The sequence below is a fragment of the Emydura macquarii genome, unplaced genomic scaffold (genome assembly GCF_026122565.2).
Source record: "Emydura macquarii macquarii isolate MOO-44397 ecotype Brisbane River unplaced genomic scaffold, CSIRO-AGI_Emac_v2 contig_1039, whole genome shotgun sequence".
Taxonomy (NCBI): Eukaryota; Metazoa; Chordata; order Testudines; family Chelidae; genus Emydura; species Emydura macquarii.
The window spans coordinates 411,160-429,536 of record NW_027131176.1 but is presented as its reverse complement, the minus strand read 5'-3'; the positions used below and the strand labels follow the sequence as shown (position 1 = coordinate 429,536).

General features: G+C 41.0%; 1 protein-coding gene across 4 annotated transcripts in view; it reads left to right on the top strand.

The window, feature by feature from the left end:
- SLC25A27 (solute carrier family 25 member 27) overlaps nt 1–17,549 on the top strand; it is a 70,011-nt gene extending 52,462 nt beyond the window's left edge. For all 4 annotated transcript variants that reach the window (XM_067544928.1, XM_067544925.1, XM_067544927.1 and 1 more), the window contains 7 exons: nt 23–107; nt 7,399–7,521; nt 8,175–8,287; nt 10,161–10,245; nt 13,659–13,751; nt 14,195–14,297; nt 16,291–17,549. In XM_067544928.1, the coding sequence (XP_067401029.1) occupies nt 23–107; nt 7,399–7,521; nt 8,175–8,287; nt 10,161–10,245; nt 13,659–13,751; nt 14,195–14,297; nt 16,291–16,362 (674 nt within the window). In that variant the 3' untranslated portion in view covers nt 16,363–17,549. The remainder of the gene's footprint in view (nt 1–22; nt 108–7,398; nt 7,522–8,174; nt 8,288–10,160; nt 10,246–13,658; nt 13,752–14,194; nt 14,298–16,290) is intronic.
- The last annotated feature ends 828 nt before the right edge of the window (nt 17,550–18,377 follow it).

The window sequence follows — 18,377 nt, the reverse complement described above, 5'->3', positions numbered from 1 at the left end:
CTCATGGTTTTGTTTTCTGTAGTATACACTGGAGTGCGGATGGTTACATATGAGCACCTTCGTGACTCTGTGCTTGGTAGAGCTGAAGATGAGAGCTTTTCTTTGTGGTAATTCTGAATAAATGTGCTACTGCTTAGTGTTGAAGTTGTTGTTGTTACAGCAGTTCTATAGGCCGTGGAAAGTTGTGTCTCATTTGCAGCTTGTCTACACAAGAAAGCTGCACTGGTTTAACTAAAGTATGAATTTAAAATGATATAATTAATCCAGTGCAAACACCTGTGTGCATGCTGTTATTATAGTTGAAGAGCAGCTTCTCTTGATTTAACTTAAATCTACTGGGAACAGGTTTGAGCAAACCTGAAATAAGAGTGTCCACATGGAGTTTTCCACTGGTTTAACCAAATTGGTTTAAAAACCTGTGCAACTTTCCTGTCTAGCCAAGGCCCTGGAGTGAAATTCACTCATGTGCAATGGGCCAACACAAGGCCTATGCAATACATAAGTACTATTTGGTCTCTACTTTGAGGTTTTGAGTGGTGCATAGTCGTTGCATTGGCTGTTTGCATGAAATGAATTTCACCCTAAATCATTTACTTTGTAAGAGTCAGTAATTAGCAATAAATCTCCCTATCATTCAAAAGAGTTGGCAGTTTTTCAAAGAGACATTATTAAGGGCACAAAAGCAAACTATCTCACTGTGTAGGCAAGATAGGAAGTATGACAAAAGACCAACCTGACTTAACCAGATCTTCAATGATCTGAAATTCATAAGAGAGTTCTACAACAAGTGGAAACTAGGTCAGATTACAAAGGATGAATATAAAAAAACAACACAAGCATGTAGAGACAAAATTAAAAAGGCCAAGGCACAAAACAAGATTAAACTAGCTAGAGACATAAAGAGTAACAAGAAAACATTCTAAAAATACATTAGAAGCAAGAGGAAGACCAAGGACAGGGTATTCCCGATACTCAATGAGGGGGGAAAAACAGTAACAGAAAATAAGGAAAGGGTAGATGTGCTAAAAGACTTCTTTGTTTCAGTTTTCACCAATAGCAATTGGATGTGTAACATAGTGAATGTCAGTGAAAATGAGGTAGGATATGAGGCTAAAGTGGGAGAGAACAAGTTAAAAATTAATTAGACAAGTTAGATGTCTTAGAGCAGTGGTTCTTAACCTTTCCAAACTACTGTACCCCTGAAGCCTGAGTCCCACCCCCACGGGGCTGAGGCATGTAACTTAGTTTCATGGCGCCCCTGTGGCTCCAGGCAATTGCCTTTCTTGCCACCCCCAATACCAGCTCTGCACTTGCGACCCCTCTAAACCCCCAGGTTAAGAAACACTGTCTTAGAGTCACCAGGGTCTGATGAAATAACTCCTAGAACACAAAAGGAGCTGACTGAGGAGATATCTGAGCCATTAACAATTATCTTCGAAAAGTCATGGAAGATGGAAGAGATTCCAAAGGACTGGAAAAGGGCGAATACAGTGCCAATCTATAAAAAAGGGAATAAAGACAACCTGGGGAATTACAGACCGGTCAGCATAACTTCAGTACCTGGAAAGATAATGGGGCAAATAATCAAGGAATCAATTTGCAAACACCTAGAAGATAAAAAGGTCATAAGTAACAGTTAGCATGGATTTGTCAGGAACAAATCATGTCAAACCAATCTAATAGCTTTCTTTGACAGGATAACAAGCCTTGTGGTTAGAGGGGAAGCAGTAGATCTGGTATATCTTGACTTTTGATAACTGTCTCGCATGACCTTCACATAAACAAGCTAAGGAAATACAACCTAGATGGAGCTACTATAAGGTGGGTGCATAACTGGTTGGAAAACCATTCCCAGAGAGTAGTTATCCGTGATTCACAGTCAAACTGGAAGGGCAATTTGAGTGGGATCCCGCAGGGATCATTTCTAGGTCTGGTTTTGTTCAATATCTTCATCAATGATTTAGATAATGGCATAGAGAATACACTTATAAAGTTTGTGGATGACACCAAGCTGGGAGGGTTTGCAAGTGCTTTTGGAGGATAGGATTAAAATTCAAAATGTTCTAGACAAACTGGAGAATGGTCTGAAGTAAATAGGATGAATTTTAATAAGGACAATAAGCTTTTGATACTGTCTTTCACAGTATTCTTATCAGCAAGTTAAAGAAGTATGGGTTGGATGAATGGACTATAAAATGGATAGAGAACTGGCTAGAACATAGGGCTCGACGAGTAGTGATCAATGGCTCCATGTCTAGCTGGCAACCGGTCACAAAGCGGAGTTCCCCAGTGGTCGGTCCTGGGGCCGGTTTTGTTCAACATCTTTATTAATGATCTGGAGGATGGGGTAGATTGCACCCTCAGCAAGTTTGCGGATGACACTAAGCTGGGGGGAGTGGTAGATACCCTGCAAGGTAGGGATAGGATACAGAGTGACCTAAACAAACTGGAGGATTGGGCCAAAAGAAATCTAATGAGGTTCAACAAAGAAAAGTGCAGAGTCCTCCACTTAGGAAGGAAGAATCCCATGCACAGCTATAGACTGGGGACCGACGAGCTAGGCAGCACCTCTGCAGAAAAGGACCTGGGGGTAACAGTGGATAAAAAGCTGGATATGAGTCAGCAGTGTGCCCTGGTTGTCAAGAAGGCTAATAGCATATTGGGCTGCATTAGGAGGGGCACTGCCAGCAGGTCACGGGAAGTGATTATTCCCCTCTATTCGGCATTGGTGAGGCCGCATTTAGAGTATTGTGTCCAGTTTTGGGCCCCCCACTACAAAAAGGATGTGGACAAGTTGGAGAGAGTCCAGCGGAGGGCAACAAAAATGATTAGGGGGCTGGAGCACAGGACTTATGAGGAGAGGCTGAGGGAACTGGGCTTGTTTAGTCTGCAAAAGAGAAGAATGAGGGGGGATTTGATAGCGCCCTTTAACTACCTGAAAGGGGGTTCCAGGGAGGATGGGGCTAGGCTGTGCTCGGTGGTGGCAGATGACAGAACAAGGAGCAACGGTCTCAAGTTGCAGGGCGGGAGGTCTAGGTTGGACATTAGGAAAAATTTTTTCACTAGGAGGGTGGTGAAGGACTGGAATGGGTTACCTAGAGAGGTGGTGGAATCTCCATCCTTAGAGGTTTTTAAGATGAGGGTTGACAAAGCCCTGGCTGGGGTGATATAGCTGAGGTTAGTCCTGCTTTGAGCAGGGGGTTGGACTAGATGACCTCCTGAGGTCCCTTCCAACTCTAATATTCTATGATTCTATGACAAATGGAAAGGACTCCACTTAGGAAGAAACAATCAATTGTATACATACAAAATGGGAAATGAGTGCCTACGAAAGAGTACTGCGGAAAGGGATCTGGGGGTTATAGTGGATGACAAGCTAAATATGAGTCAAGAGTGTAACACTGTTATAAAAAAGCAAACATAATTCTGGGATGTATTAGCAGGATTGTTTTAAGCAGGACACGAAAAATAATACTTCTGCTCTACTCTGCTGATAAGGCCTGAGCTGCAGTAGTGTCCAGTTCTGGGCACCAGATTTCAGGAAAGATATGGACAAATTGGAAAAAGTCCAGAGGAGAACAACCAAAATGATTAAAGGTCTACAAAACATGACCTATGAGGGAAGATTGAAAAAACTGGGTTTGTTTAGTCTGGAGAAGAGAAGACTGAGGGGGGGACATGAGAACAATTTTCAAATACAGAAAAGGTTGTTACAAGGAGCAGGGAGAAAAATTGTTCTCATTAATCTCTGAGTATAGGACAAGAAGCAATGGGCTTAAATTGCAGCAAAGGAGGTTTAGGTTGGACATCAGGAGAAACTTCCTAACTGTAAGAGTAGTTAAGCACTGGAATAAATTGCCTAGGAGGTTGGGGAATCATTGTCATTGGAGGCTTTTAAGATTAGGTTAGACAGACATCTGTCAGGGATGGTCTAGATAATACTCAGTGCTGCCTTGAATGCCAGGGACAGAACTAGATGACCTCTCAAAGTCTCTTCCAACCCTACACTTCTCTGATTCTGTGTTAGTCAGACTCTATATAAACATTTATCCTGAATCAGCTATTTTACCCCTACGTGTATTCAGTGATCTTATATCCAACATTTAGCTTTTGCTTGAAAAGAGCTGTACAAAACTCAGTATGAATAAAATCTTTTTTCAATCATTTGTTTAAAATTTCAATTAATTTTTTTTTACACATTCGCCTGCAGTGATGGAAACCTAAATGTTGTGCATTAAATGCTGCACTTAGATACTACAGTGATAGGCAGTATGAAATATCCTAAAATAGACAGAACCAGAGAGTAACATAGTGAAGTGTAAAATGTAAACATATGTCATAAATCATAGAAAACTAGGAAGGGACCCTAAGAAGTCATCAAGTCCAGCCCCCTGCCCTTTGGCAGCAGCAAGTAAACCCAGACCATCTTTGAAAGCTGTTTGTCCAACTTCTTTTTAAAAACTTCCAGTGATGGGGACTCCACAACCTCCCTTGGAAACCTATACCAGAGCTTAACGACCCTTGTAGCTAGAAAGGTTTTCCCAACATCTAACCTAAATCTTCCTTGCTGCAGATTAAGCCCATTATTTGTTGTTCTGTCTTCAGTGCACGTGGAGAACAATTGATCACCGTCTCCTTTATAACAGCCCTTATCATATTGGAAGACTGTTACCAGGTCACCCCTCAGTATTCTTTTCTCAAGACTAAATATCCCCATTTTTTTAACCTTTCCTCATAGATCAGGTTTTCTGAACTTTTTATCATTTTTGTTGCTCTTCTCTAGACTTTTTCCAATTTGTCCACATCTTTCCTAAATCATGGTGTCCAGAATTGAACACAGTACTCCAGGTGGGTCCTCACCAGTGTCGAATTGAGCAAGACAATTGCCTCCTGTATCTTACATACAACACTCCTGTTAATACTCCCCAGAATCATTTTTTAGGTTTTTTTTGCAGATGCATCACACTGATGACTCATATTCAACTGGTGATCCAATATAAACACCAGATTCTTTTCTTCAGTACTACTGCATAGCCAGTTATTCCCCATTTTGTAGTTGTGTGTTTAATTTTTCCTTCCTAAGTGAAATACTTTGCACTTGTCTTTATTGAATTTCATCTTGTTGAATTCAGACTAATTCTCCAATTTGCCTAGGTCATCTTGAATTTTAAACCTGTCCTCTAAAGTGCTTGCAATCCCTCCTACCATGGTGTCATCAGTACATTTTATAAGCATACTCTCTACTCCACTATCCAAGTCATTAATGAAAATATTGAATAGTGTCAGACTCATGACTGACCCCTGCAGGATACCACTAGATAAGCCCAATTTGACAGCAAATCATTGATAATTACTCTTTGAGTACGGTTTTCAACCAGTTGTGCACCCACCTTATAGTAACTTCATCTAAATCACATTTCCCTAGTTTGCTTATGAGAACATCATGCGGAACTGTGTCAAAAGCCTTACTAAAATCAAGGTATATTACATCTACTCATCTACTGATTCCCCCCATCCACTAAGTCAGTAATCCTATCAAAGAAGGAAATTAAGTTGGTTTGGCATGATTTCTTCTTGACAAATCTACACTGACTATTCCTTATAAACCTATTATCGTCCAGGTACTTACAAATTGATTGTTTAATAATTTATTGTAGTATCTTTCCAGGTATTGAAGTCAGACTGACTGGTATACAATTACCCAGGTCCTCTTTGTTCCCCTTTTTAAAGATAGATACTATGTTTGCGCTTTTCCAGTCTTCTAGGTCCTCTCCTATCCTCCAGGAGTTCTCAAAGATAATTGCTAATATCTCTGAGATTGCTTCAGCTAGTTCCTTAAGGATTCCAGAGGGGTAGCCGTGTTACTTTGTATACAGCAAAAACAATGAGAGTTCTGTGGCACTTTAAGACTAATTAAATTAAATTTGTTAGTCTTTAAAGTGCCACAGAACTCTCGTTGTTTTTCCTTAAGGATGAATTTCATCAGGCCCTGCTGACTTGAATACATCTAACTTATTTAAATATTCTTAACCTGTGCTTTCCCTATTTTGGCTTGCATTCCTTCCCCCTGGTTGTTAATATTAATTGTGGTGAATATCTGGTCCTTATCAATTTGACCATGTTTCCACTTTTTTGTAGGATTCCTTTTTGATTTTCAGGTCATTAAAGAGTTCCTGATGGAGCTGTGTTGGCTTTTTACTATTCTTCCTATCTTTCCTTTTCAGCAGAATAGTTTGCAGTTGTTCCTTTAATATTGTCTCCTTGAGGAACTTCCAGCTCTCCTGAACTACTTCTTCCCTTAGATTTTCTTCCCATGGGAACCTACCTATCAGTTCTCTGCATTTGTTAAAGTGTACTTTTTTGAAGTCTATCGTCCTTATTCTGCTAATCTCACTCCTTCCTGCACTCACTTCTGGTGAGGGCGCACACCACCAACCCAAGGAGGATAGTGTGGACATGCACCACTGCAGTAATTTCTGCAATGGCTTTAAGTCAACCTAATATAGGTTGACTTACCTTTCTAGTGTAGACAAGGCCATAGAAAAGGGCACCCATGTGCTGAAAATCACCACATGCCTGATCCCTCATGCTTCAGCACAATTGACATCAGTAGCTATGGTACATTCAGGGTTATCTCAAAGGAGTTAGATTCAGTGATGCACAAGTTGGGTGGACCATTTAAACAAACAAACAAACAAACAAAGAAACAGACTCTTTTTGAAGTGTAATATGCGGAATGCCCCTCCCTCTCAGCTTGGCTAGTTGCATTACCTGCCTGAGCTCAGACTTCTGGGGGCTACCTTCAAAAATCTCAGAAGTTGGGGAGGTGCTGCAGGTGTTGTAACCATGAAAGTAACAAAACTTGGAATGCAGTGGGATTAGGGAGGGTTACCAAGAAGACCATTCTTGAGCCCCATGGCTGTGCAAAGTCACTTAAAGTCAGTATAGTATTTTCCTGCTTTTTAAAAAAGTATTTGATACCGATTTCTTCCCAAATAAAAAAGAGAAATCACCAAGAGAAAGTGGAATTAAGGGTAAGGGACTAACTTCTGGCTATTTCAATTTCCCATTGAAGACACATATGGTTACTGAGTGAAGCCAGCACATATTGGTGATGTACACTAAATATTTTATTTCCAAATTACGTTTAACACTGTATAAAACTGACAAGAGCCTTATACATTAGCCATCTAGAGTTACTACAATCATTGATTAGGCTCTGGCAGTTGATGGGAGAAGTGGTTGTTTAAGTTTCCATTTCACCTGGAATGTGCTACAAAGCTCATTATGTCAGGCATTTATTTTCATTGGTGAAACAGACGTGATTTCAAAGTTGTTAACATCTTGAATGTATTCTAGAGAAAAATGGGAGATTAGATCCACTTTACTTTTGTATAGGAAATCTGTAGTTGGAGGGATGACAGCTGGTGCCATTGGTCAGTTTTTTGCAAGTCCAACTGATCTGGTGAAGGTGCAGATGCAAATGGAAGGAAAGAGGAAATTAGAAGGGAAACCATCACGGTGAGTTCTCAAGTAAGCTAATTTGAATTGGTATTTTGTTTGTTGTCAGTGGTCATTCTGTGGATGTTGACGATTGTCATGCAGTGTGGGACATATTTGTAGGATTTTGTATGTGCAAAAATATATGCACCTCATTTATACACACCATTACCACACAAAAAACCCTGTGGTCTAGGTAAGTTTTTTGTTTTTGTTTTTTTTACAAAAGAGAACACTGTTACATAGAGCTTAAGTGTTTCAATGGACATGTAGAGACAGATCCTCAGCTGGCGTATTATTTATGTTATTTATACCTGCTGGGGATCTGGCCTGGAGACTGAACTCCCATCAAAATAGTTCCTTCAAGTGATGATTAAGGCACATTGGTGGGGAAGCTTGCATTGCCACCACCCTTAATGTAAAGGATCTCTTGTGTGGATAAATAGGGGACTCCAGTCTCCAGGGCTGTCAGGTCAATACCCTTTACTAGCATTACATTTCCATGTCATTTAAAAAAAAAAAAAAAGTGTGCTACAGAAAGCACAAGAAGTCCTGCTGGCATATGTACAACAGAAGTTTGTCCATCACTGAATTCTCTACTCATGAGCTGTATGAATAAATGTTTGTAAAGACCTGTGAGATGCTACAGAAATGTCAAATGTTATTTATTTCAGATTTCATGGAGTGCACCATGCATTTGTGAAGATCCTGTCCGAAGGGGGAATTAGGGGCCTTTGGGCAGGTTGGGTGCCAAATGTCCAAAGAGCTGCTCTGGTGAACATGGGAGGTAAACCTAATGTAGGCCTGAGCTCCTTAAGAGACTCTCTCTTTCTGTGTTCTTCCAGGACTGTTGGGATAAGTTAGGTTGTTTTTGCCATCCTTCCTGAGATTTCATCTATAGGATAACAGGAGTGAAGTCTTCTGGGTTCAGGGACATTGCCTGAGGAATTCCTTCCACAAGCATGTCCAAATGCTTAGCAGAAGACATCTCTCTGCATCAGTGTACTTTTTAACTTTTGTCATTTTTTCTTTGGCTTGTTTAACGATGCTTAGCAGAATGGCTAATTTTTAGGCCACTCAACCCAAGGCTATTTTAAGTATTGTTGCTGATGTATGTAAATCCCTTTTTAAAACTGATGGGCCAGTGTCAGAGGTGACAAATTCTACTTCACTAGGGGATTGTAAGGGAGTCTAAGAACAGTGTTAGTTAGACAGCAAGGGGGCCAGAAGTGAGGGTTAGGAAAAGGATAGCAACTAACAAGAAAGTATAAAAGTTAAAGTATCCATTGTATCACAGGTGAGACTGGTCCTTTAAGAACGTGTGGGCCTAGTCCACCTGTGACCAGCTAATTACCTCTTAATAAGGTTAGAAGAAGGATCATGTGGTAGTTATTAGGAAGGAGGGTGGTATGATACTGGAAGGGTCAGTAGGGTATGCTTTGTGAGGGTATCTAGAATCCCTGGCCTGGGAAAAGAAAAGTGATCAGGACTTAGGGAAGAAGCCTGCCTCTGGGGAGATCCCTGAAAGGCCCTACCTGGTGAAGGGAGTCTGGATATACAGTTATTGAGGACTGCGTTTAAGACAGTTTTAAGGAATATGAAATCAGGAATGAGTGGCCTGGAAGAACTCTCTGGGGAAGAACAGTCTGTTATTGTATCTGGACATTGGGAGTTTGAATATGGGGAATCCTCCTGTGACAGGGAGCAAGAAGGTAAAATTGTGCCAATAAAGAAGGTCAGGTGTGTTGTCAGAACATCTAAAGACTGGTGGATTTCTTGTATAAAAACCCTAGCCTGTGGGCAAACTGAGGTGGTTTATGCCTGTGTTGGTGAGGTTGGTCACAGGAGGATTCTCATGTCTGGGGTTTCCCTATCTCACACCTACATTTTAATTTAGTCTTTCAGTCCCTCAGAATGAAAGCTATACCAATTAAGACTCCCTTACATTACTTACATCTCTTTACCAATATGTAACTTCTCCCACCTAACACATTGGGCCTGAAAAACATTATAAAGTACTAGGGAAGTCCGCATGGTTCTGTAGATAGAGCACTACAGTCAGGATACCTGGCTTCCATTCCCAGATTTACCATTAACTTTCTAGGAGACTACTAGCCTTCATTTAAATCCCTAGTCACTTTAATTCACACTCCCTTCCAACCCAAGTTACCCCAATTTAATTTCCTTTACGCCACCTTTTTGTCATTTTTCCCATCTGCAAAATGGGATAGAGGAAGAAAAGTGTTAAAGAAGTGAACAAAAATTATTCTTTTTAGAATTATGTCAATGTTTCCATTGTTTGAAATCATTTTAGGCAAATTTCCCCTTGAAAACAATAATACAGAAAACAAATTGCCATGTAAAACAGTATGAGAGGTGGGTGGTTTGGGGGAGAGAGAGAATTCAATTATTCTATATGCATACTCCCATATATTTTGTGATGGAGACAGGGAAAAAGCAGAGAGGAAGCTCTGGATGTACTTGATGGCAGTAGAAAAGGGGGTCAGGATATATGCCAGCGTGGTACAACTCCTGTAATTAGTGGGTTACACCAAGGATTTATTTAGTCCAGGTCTTTATTTCCTAAATTGATTAAAAAGGAGCCTAAATACCATGTAACTTCTCATTATGCTTATTTCCCCTAATTACTCTTTTTACAGATCTGACTACTTATGACTCAGTGAAACACTTTTTACTTCTGAATGTACCACTTCAAGACAATAGTGTGACTCACAGCATTGCAAGGTGCCTTATTATTTTATTATCCCCATCCCCATCTCTAAGGAGATAACTTGTAGCCACACGTTAATCACTCAGTATTTCCAGGATGATCACATTGCTGCTTCACTCCGTCTTCCAATTACTGCTTCTTCAGAGGTAGCCACAACAGTGCATCTGACTTGGGTTCTGTTCCCAGCTCTGCCAGAAACTTGTTGTGTAGTCTTGGGCAAGTCACTTTACTTCTCGTTGATTCAGTTACCCATCCTGTGGCTGGGGATAATGCTACTTACCCAATGTTGCAAAGCACTTTGAGATTGCATATGAAAGTGCTAGGTGGTGGTGGTAATTTATACACAGCAGACTCTGGTAAAAAGTGTATTTGTAATTCTGCGACTAAGTATTCTGCCTTTGAGGTGAAGCATAAGCAGACAGAGAATAGCTAGTGACTGATCAGTAAACAAAAAGCAAGAACCTGATCCTAGGCAGAAGTAGACCAGATGCAGAGAACAGGCTGTCATACTGCCTGTTGAGCACCATGGCAAATAATATTACAATAGATGTCAGATATCCTAAAGGATCCTAGGGAGAGAGGAAGGAAGGGATGGTCTTGTAGTTTAGGCAATAGTCTGGGATTCAGGAGATCTAAACTGGAGAAATGGTCTAAAGTAAATAGGATGCAATTCAACAAGGACAAATGCAAAGTACTCTGCTTAGGAAAGAACAATCAGTTGCACACATACAAAATTGGAAATCACTGCTTAGGAAGGAGTACTGCAGAAAGGGATCTGGGGGTCATGGTGGATCACAAGTTAAATATTAGTCGAGAGTGTAACACTTGCAAAAAAAGCAAACATCATTCTGGGATGTATTAGCAGGAGTGTTATAAGCAAGACATGAGAAATATTTTTTCCGTTCTACTCTGTGCTGATTAGGCCTCAGGTGAAGTATTGTGTCCAGTTCTGGGCACCACATTTCAAGAAAGATGTGGACAAATTGGAGAAAGCCCAGAGAAGAGCAACCAAAATGATTAAAGATCTACAAAACATGACCTATGAGGGAAGATTGAAAAAACTGGGTTTATTTAGTCTGGAGAAGTGAAGACAGAGAGGACATGAGAACAGTTTTCAAGTACTGAACATAAAAGGTTATTACAAGGAGAAGAGAAAAAAATTGTTCTCCTTAACCTCTGAGGATAGGACAAGAAGCAATGGGCTTTAATTGCAGTTAGGGTGGTTTAGGTTGGATATTAGGAAAAACTTCCTAACTGTTAGGGTAGTTAAGCACTGAAAAAATTGCCTAGGGAGTTTATGGAATCTCCATCATTGGAGATTTTTAAGAGCATGTTAGACAAACACCTGTCAGGGATGGTCTACATAATACTTAGTCCTGGTGTAAGTGTAGAGAACTGGTCTAGATGACCTCACAAGGTCCTTTCCAGTCCTACAATTCTATGATCTGCTCCTTGGGGGGGAGGAGTCATCTTGTTTTTACATTCAATGCTGTGGCTGATCTAAGCAGAATTGCATTATACATGTCTGTGTAATTAATTCATGACCCAGATACTAAAAGGTTCAGTAACAACATGTTCCCCCCAGTTACAGAACTTGTGAGTGTGTTATGCAGATAATTTTCTCTTTCCAGTTGATTTTATTTGGCTCTTAAATTGTTTTTTCTCAGTCCTGGCGTAATTTGGATCCTAGAGTCACACTGCCAGATCTGCAGCTGGTGCAAACTGGCATAGCTAAATTGATTTCAGTGGAGTTATGCCAATTCAAAATGGCAAAGAATATGGCCCATAACATTAAAAAAAATGGAAAAAGATTATCTGTTCCTTCATCTCTGCCAGTGCAGGATTCTTCCCTTTTCTAGATTTTTCTAGTGCTTGTCCAGTCTAATTTTAAATGCGTCAAGCAGTGAGATGGATGGATATCAGCCCTTTTGTCAGGATATAAACCAACCATTAACTCCCTGTAATGGACTAGGAAGAAACCTCCCCCACAGATGTCATATTGCATAATTGTCTGTTATGGTGCTTTTATATCTTCCTCTGAAGTTTCTGGTCCCGTCAAAGACTGGCTCCTGAACTAGAAAGACCATTAATCTCACCAAGTATGTCATTTCCTGTCTTTTTCCAATCACTTTGACAGAATCATAGAAATGTAGGGCTGGAAGGGGGACCTACATTAGTTGACCTCTCTATCTCCCCTCCCCCTGCACTGAGACTGTCCCAAGTATATATAGAACATCCCTGACAGGCGTTTGCCTAACCTGTTCTTAAAAACCTCCAATAACTAATTCTACAATCTCCCTTGATAACCTGTTCCTGTATTTAACTATCAATATAGTTAGAAAAATTTCCCTAATATCTCCCTTGATGCAGATTAAGGCTGATTACTTCTCCACTGCCGTTAGTGGACATGGAGCACAGTTGATCACTGTCCTCTATAAAAGCCTCTTAACATATCTGAAGACTTACCAGAGCCCCTTCACTCTTCCTTTCTCAAGACTAAACATGTCCAGTACTTTTAACCTTTCCTCAGCAGTCAGGTTTTCTAAATCTTTTAATATTTTTATTGCTCTCCTCCAGAGGTTTTCCAGTTTTTCCACATCTTTCTTAAAGTATAGTGCCTAAAACTGAACACAGTACTCCAGCTGAGGGCTCATCAACACCAAGTACAGCAGAACAATTACCTCCTGTGTCTTACACATGACACTGTTAATACACCCCAAAATATTAGGTTTTTTCACAATTGCATCACATTTTTGGCTCATTCAGTTTGTGACCCACTATAATCCCCATGGTTGCCTTAATTGCACCAGTCACAAACATCCAAAATTTCAGGACTTTAAATGGATCAGGCTTGCATTTTGGGAGTTAGTAATGACCCAGCTCCTCCACTGGTATAAATCAGCATAGCTCCATTAAAGTCAGTGAACCAATGCTAATTTATATCAGATTCCTTTCATTATCCTAGTTGGTCTTTATTCATTTTTCCTCTAGCCTAGTATAACCTACTGTTCTATTTTGTTGTATACTTGGCTCTAAAGAACTGTTATGGTATGACTCTATAGTAACTACATACACTAGAGAGATTTCTAGTGTTTGAATATTTGTGCATGCACAATAGTTCCCTTAGGAAGGTTCCATGCTCCACAAGATTTCCAGCTTTACTTCAAGGATATGTACCATCTCACATTATACCAATGAAACCAGGACCACTGGTTTTGAGCAGAGATATGTGAGAGCCAGAGATGGGGCAATTCTTCCCCGCTCTGTCCTAACTAAGAAACCCACATTCGGTTATGAGGGCATTAATCATGGTTTAATGACAACAGTCCTAAAATGTCTTTATTCTTAAAACTGGGATCTTGATGGTTGAATTGGGATGATAAACCTCAATGTGTGTTTCTCTTCAAATACTGTTTTTTGTTGATAGTGGATGTTCTGGCTTGGTAGCTGCTGTCCTGGGAACTCCTGCTGATGTGGTCAAAACCCGGATAATGAACCAACCCAGAGATAAACAGGGAAGGTATGTATATTTCAGAGAGGATAGTTCCCAACTTCAATAGTAATTTGGGACCTGAACTGATCTCCCAATGAAGTCAATGAAAAGATTCACATTGATTTCATTGGGAGATGCATCAGGCCTTGGATCTCTAATCTACTCCATCTTTCTGCTTATTGTCTTGGTGTTTATTTTTGCATATAAAAGCTATTTTTGTAGTAATGGTCCATAACTATACTTTAAACTAAGACTCTCAGAACTTTACATATAGTTTACTTCTTGGGCTGAATGAATCCCTAGTATAACTTCATTTACTTCAGTGGGCCTATACCAGGGATTTTGTTTCTAAATGTAATAGAAGATTTGGGGGTGTTATATAGGGTGGGGATGTTGATGCTGAAACACTTTCATTTCATAAAGTGTATTCGTAACACCAACTTCATTTTGTTCTCCTTTCTCATTGCTAGGGGGCTGCTGTATAAGTCTTCTACAGATTGCTTGATTCAGGCTATACAAAGAGAAGGATTTATGTCTCTATATAAAGGCTTTTTACCAACCTGGATGCGAATGGTAAATGACTTTTCCTCTTTTAGTATAAACTCTTTACAACTAGATAGTTTGTAATGCAGTGTTGTACAACTGCAGAGGTTTCTTTGATGTGTTAAGACCCTTATCCTGCCAAGTGCTAAGTGCCTTCAATTCCCATTGACTCTTCTGTAGGAGGCACTCAGCGCCCTGCAGAATTGGATTGGATCCTAAAACTGAGTAAATAAGAGAACTACACAGATCATCTTACAGGAATACCGATATTGAAATATGTGTTTCATAGTCTTTTGTCACATTTACTATATCATAAAATTTGGAAACTATTAATATGGGGTTTTAAATATTATTTGAATTAGTGTGCATTGTTAGTGCACTAGCCATTTAATTCTGGAAGCATGAACCCAATCCTTGCCTCTGGTTACACAGGAAAGATTACAAGAGTCCTGTAGCACTTTAAAGACTAACACATTTAATTTCTGCAGGCAAATTTCCCAAATTTAATTTCCCAGTGGGTTACAGCCCACAAAAGCTTATGCCTCAGAAATTAAATGTGTTAGTCTTTAAAGTGCTACAGGACTCTCGTTGTTTTTGCTGTATACAGTCTTAACATGGCTACCCCTCTGGAACTTTTCTCCATGGGAAAAACTGATCTCTGTGTTCAAATAACTTCATGATAGGCATCATAAAAACTCCTTAGCTAGATTAAAGTCCTCATTTGTCCACATCACCAAACAACCACATTGGCTAACATGACCATCAGTGTTTGTTCAGAAGAAGTCCCAGGCCTGAAATAATAGGGATATTACCGGTCAGGACTGATGTGTACTGACAGAGCTTTGTGTTTGATTAGTAAGTGCCTGCTTTCACTCATCCTGAATTGTCAAGTTCTCAGATCTCATAAACTGCTGTCTACACAGGGAGGTTGACAGGCAAAGCTATAGCGGGATAATTATTCTGCTTATAGCTATGTCAGTATAATTTCCTGTGTGGACACTCTATTCCAAAAGAAACATTACTTTATTACTCTGCTTGTCCATCCACTCACAATCTCACCTCTCCATCTGCCCCAGGCTTTGTCCCAGTTTCCCCCCTCCCTTGAGTCCTTGTCCAATCTCAGTCTTCTCCCCACCCATTTATTCCCAGTCCCTCAATTCCCTGGCTTCCTTTCCCTGGCTCCCAGTCTCCTTTTCCAACCAGTCTCAATCCCACCCCCACTGGCACCATACCCTAGTCTACTTCCCCCCAGTCTGGCTCTTGTTCTCTGCATTCAAGTGAGGCAGCTTCCTCTTTCAGACTGCCTGGGCACCAGCAATGAGAGTCCTGAGAGCACAGGAAAGAATCTTTCTGCTCTCAGTTCCTGTGCCTGGTACCACAGCAGCTGGAAGGAGCAATTGCAAGGAAAGTTCTGCTCAGATACTGCATCCCTGGGCTGAACCATGCCTAATACAGATGGAATCTTCAGAGAATTTAGCAGTCAAACTCTTAACAAGTCTCTAATGATCATGTGCCAATTGAGATTTTTTTCAAAGGTTTATAATTTGGCCAAATTTGGGTGGTTTTCCATGAGAAAAAAAGCAAAAGCACATCTCTGACATGGACATCCCACCCTATCAAATTTCAGTCCTTCTCCAAAGTATATTGGTATTAGAGCTACTTATTTAAACAGTTGTAAGAATTGATTTAACATGGGCAAAACTACGTATTTTCCCCTAAACAGCTGAACCATTTTCGCTGAAACTTTCTGAAAAAAATCAGCCTGCAGCAGATGCCTGGCAAGGAAATTTTCAGAACAAAGGGTTAGATTTTAGCAAAATAAACTGGAAACAGGGTTTTATAATGGGAAAGGTTGGGCAACACTATCAGCTCGACACAAAATTCAAAGCTTTCCATAAACTTCTTATAATCTAGCTAAAAGAAACACAAACAGTTTAATATAATTATGTTTTTATCCCTGTTATACTTATTCAAATGTTACCTCTATTCTAAGTTTTAATAATTTGTGTGGTTACTTTTGCAGGCTCCTTGGTCACTGGTATTCTGGCTTACCTATGAACAAATCAGAAGGATCTGCGGAGTTAGTTCCTTTTAAGATCTTGAAAACATATACTAATAATCACATAACAGATAAAACAGAATTGGAAATCCAGTAGCTCATCAATAAAACACCCCATCCCTACAGGAAACTGGTTGTTTTGGGAGATTGCAATAGTCTTTCATCTTTAGGTTATCACTTCAAATTCAATCTGGTTGGTAGTGATTTAATGTTACCTTCTGATTGCCACTTGACAGACTACAGTATATAGAGTTGGTAGTCTCCATGGCATAAGTGTCCATCACAAAAAACACTACTTTAACTGGCAGTATGTGTCAGTCTTGCTGGAAGATTAAGCAGAAGCAAAACAATTTACTGAACAAGGACAATGAGCTACCTTTTTTAATCCAAGTAGAGAGGGTTCCTTAGCGGAGAATGAGACTTGATTAAGATCTGGGATTGACTTCAGTGGGAAACTAAGCATCTCTGAAAATCAGGTCGCTCTTATTTAGGTACTTAGATTTAAACACCTAAGTTTGATCCTTTTGGCCTAAGTTTGTACGTATTGCTTGGTCAACACAGCCGATTATGCAGTGTTATCAAATTTCTTGAAATAGTACATTAAAATAGGTATTTGTTGCACTTTAAAATGTGTTTAGAGCTGCTCACTTCATTTCTGAGCTGCATTCCCTCTCTATGCCACAGGCATGCAGATAGATCATCCCAGCTGGGCATTCTGCAGGCTAAGGATGGCTCCCTGGAGATCACAGGGCTGGTATAATAAATACCTTTATATTCCCTTGCCCTAGTTCAGCCCTGCTGCAGGGGTGTATCAGGCACAGCTCTGGTGTACAGATGGTTTGTTTTGTGCATTGGTTATTCTGGGCTGGTGCAGTGACCCACAGACTGTTTAAGCTACAGTTGCCTTTGTCCTGCTAATTTGCAAAACTGTACTTTGACACTTAATAGCTAATTTTAGAAGCTTATTCTCCTGTGTTTTTGGGGAGGTGGGCTTAGCACCCAGCCCTGGCCTTGTGCCCTTTAGGGAAATTTCACATTAACTATGTGGTCTCCCTAATAAGAGATGAAACACAGACTGCATCCACGTAGAAATGTGCTCCCAACTGTGCATTCCCATCACAACCACTATTTGAATTAGGCTTATTGTGAGCCTGAGCATCTGGGTGGGGCCCATAGACACAATTCCCAGCATGTAACACTTCATCCTGAGCCCAAGCTGCTGCCTACAGAGCCAGGTCCCAGCACAAAATGCTTCACCCAATGCTTGAGTAGGATGTAGAGACAGGTCCCAGCATCCAACACTTCACCCTGACTCAGGTAGCCTGTACGTAGGTCCCACAGTGTGAGCCTGAGTTGCCTGTAAAGACAAGTCCCCCCACCCAGTGCTTCACCCTGAGCCTGACTAACCTGTAAAGGCAGGTCCCAGCATGCAATGCTCTATCCCTGATCTCAGGTAGTATGTAGACAGGTTGCAGCATACCATCTTTCAGCCTGACCTCGAGTGGCCTGTAGCCCCAGGTCCCAGCATGCAATGCTTTGCCTTGAGCCCCAGTAGACTGTAGACACCTCTGGGCATGCAATGGTGCACCCTGAGCAGTCAGGTATAGCCTAGGAAAAGTGCCAAGGGGGCCCTGTGGACTTAGTGTGATCCAGGGCCAGAGGAGTACACCTCCCACGGGCAAGCCCAGCACACTGCCCATCCCTTGGCCATAGACTTCCACCCATTTAACCAGCACCAACGGGCGGAGGGCTATTTCTGGTGCTTACAGCCTTCCTACCCCACTGACGCACGAGCCGCCCAACCTATTCTTAGTTACAACCACGCCCCCCCGGGTCAAAATGGACTGGACCAACAAAACGTCCCTCTTCCTTCCCCCGCCCGCCCAGCCCTACACAAACGTCGTTCTTTTAACGGATTTTCTTTCCAGACCTGGTAGGCACCAGCGGCGGAAAGGGTCACGTGAGGAAGACCAGCCTATGAGAGTGCAGCGCCAGCGGAATAATAGCTGGCCGAGTGGCCAGCCTCGTGCTAGGCTGTTTGGGCTGGTCGC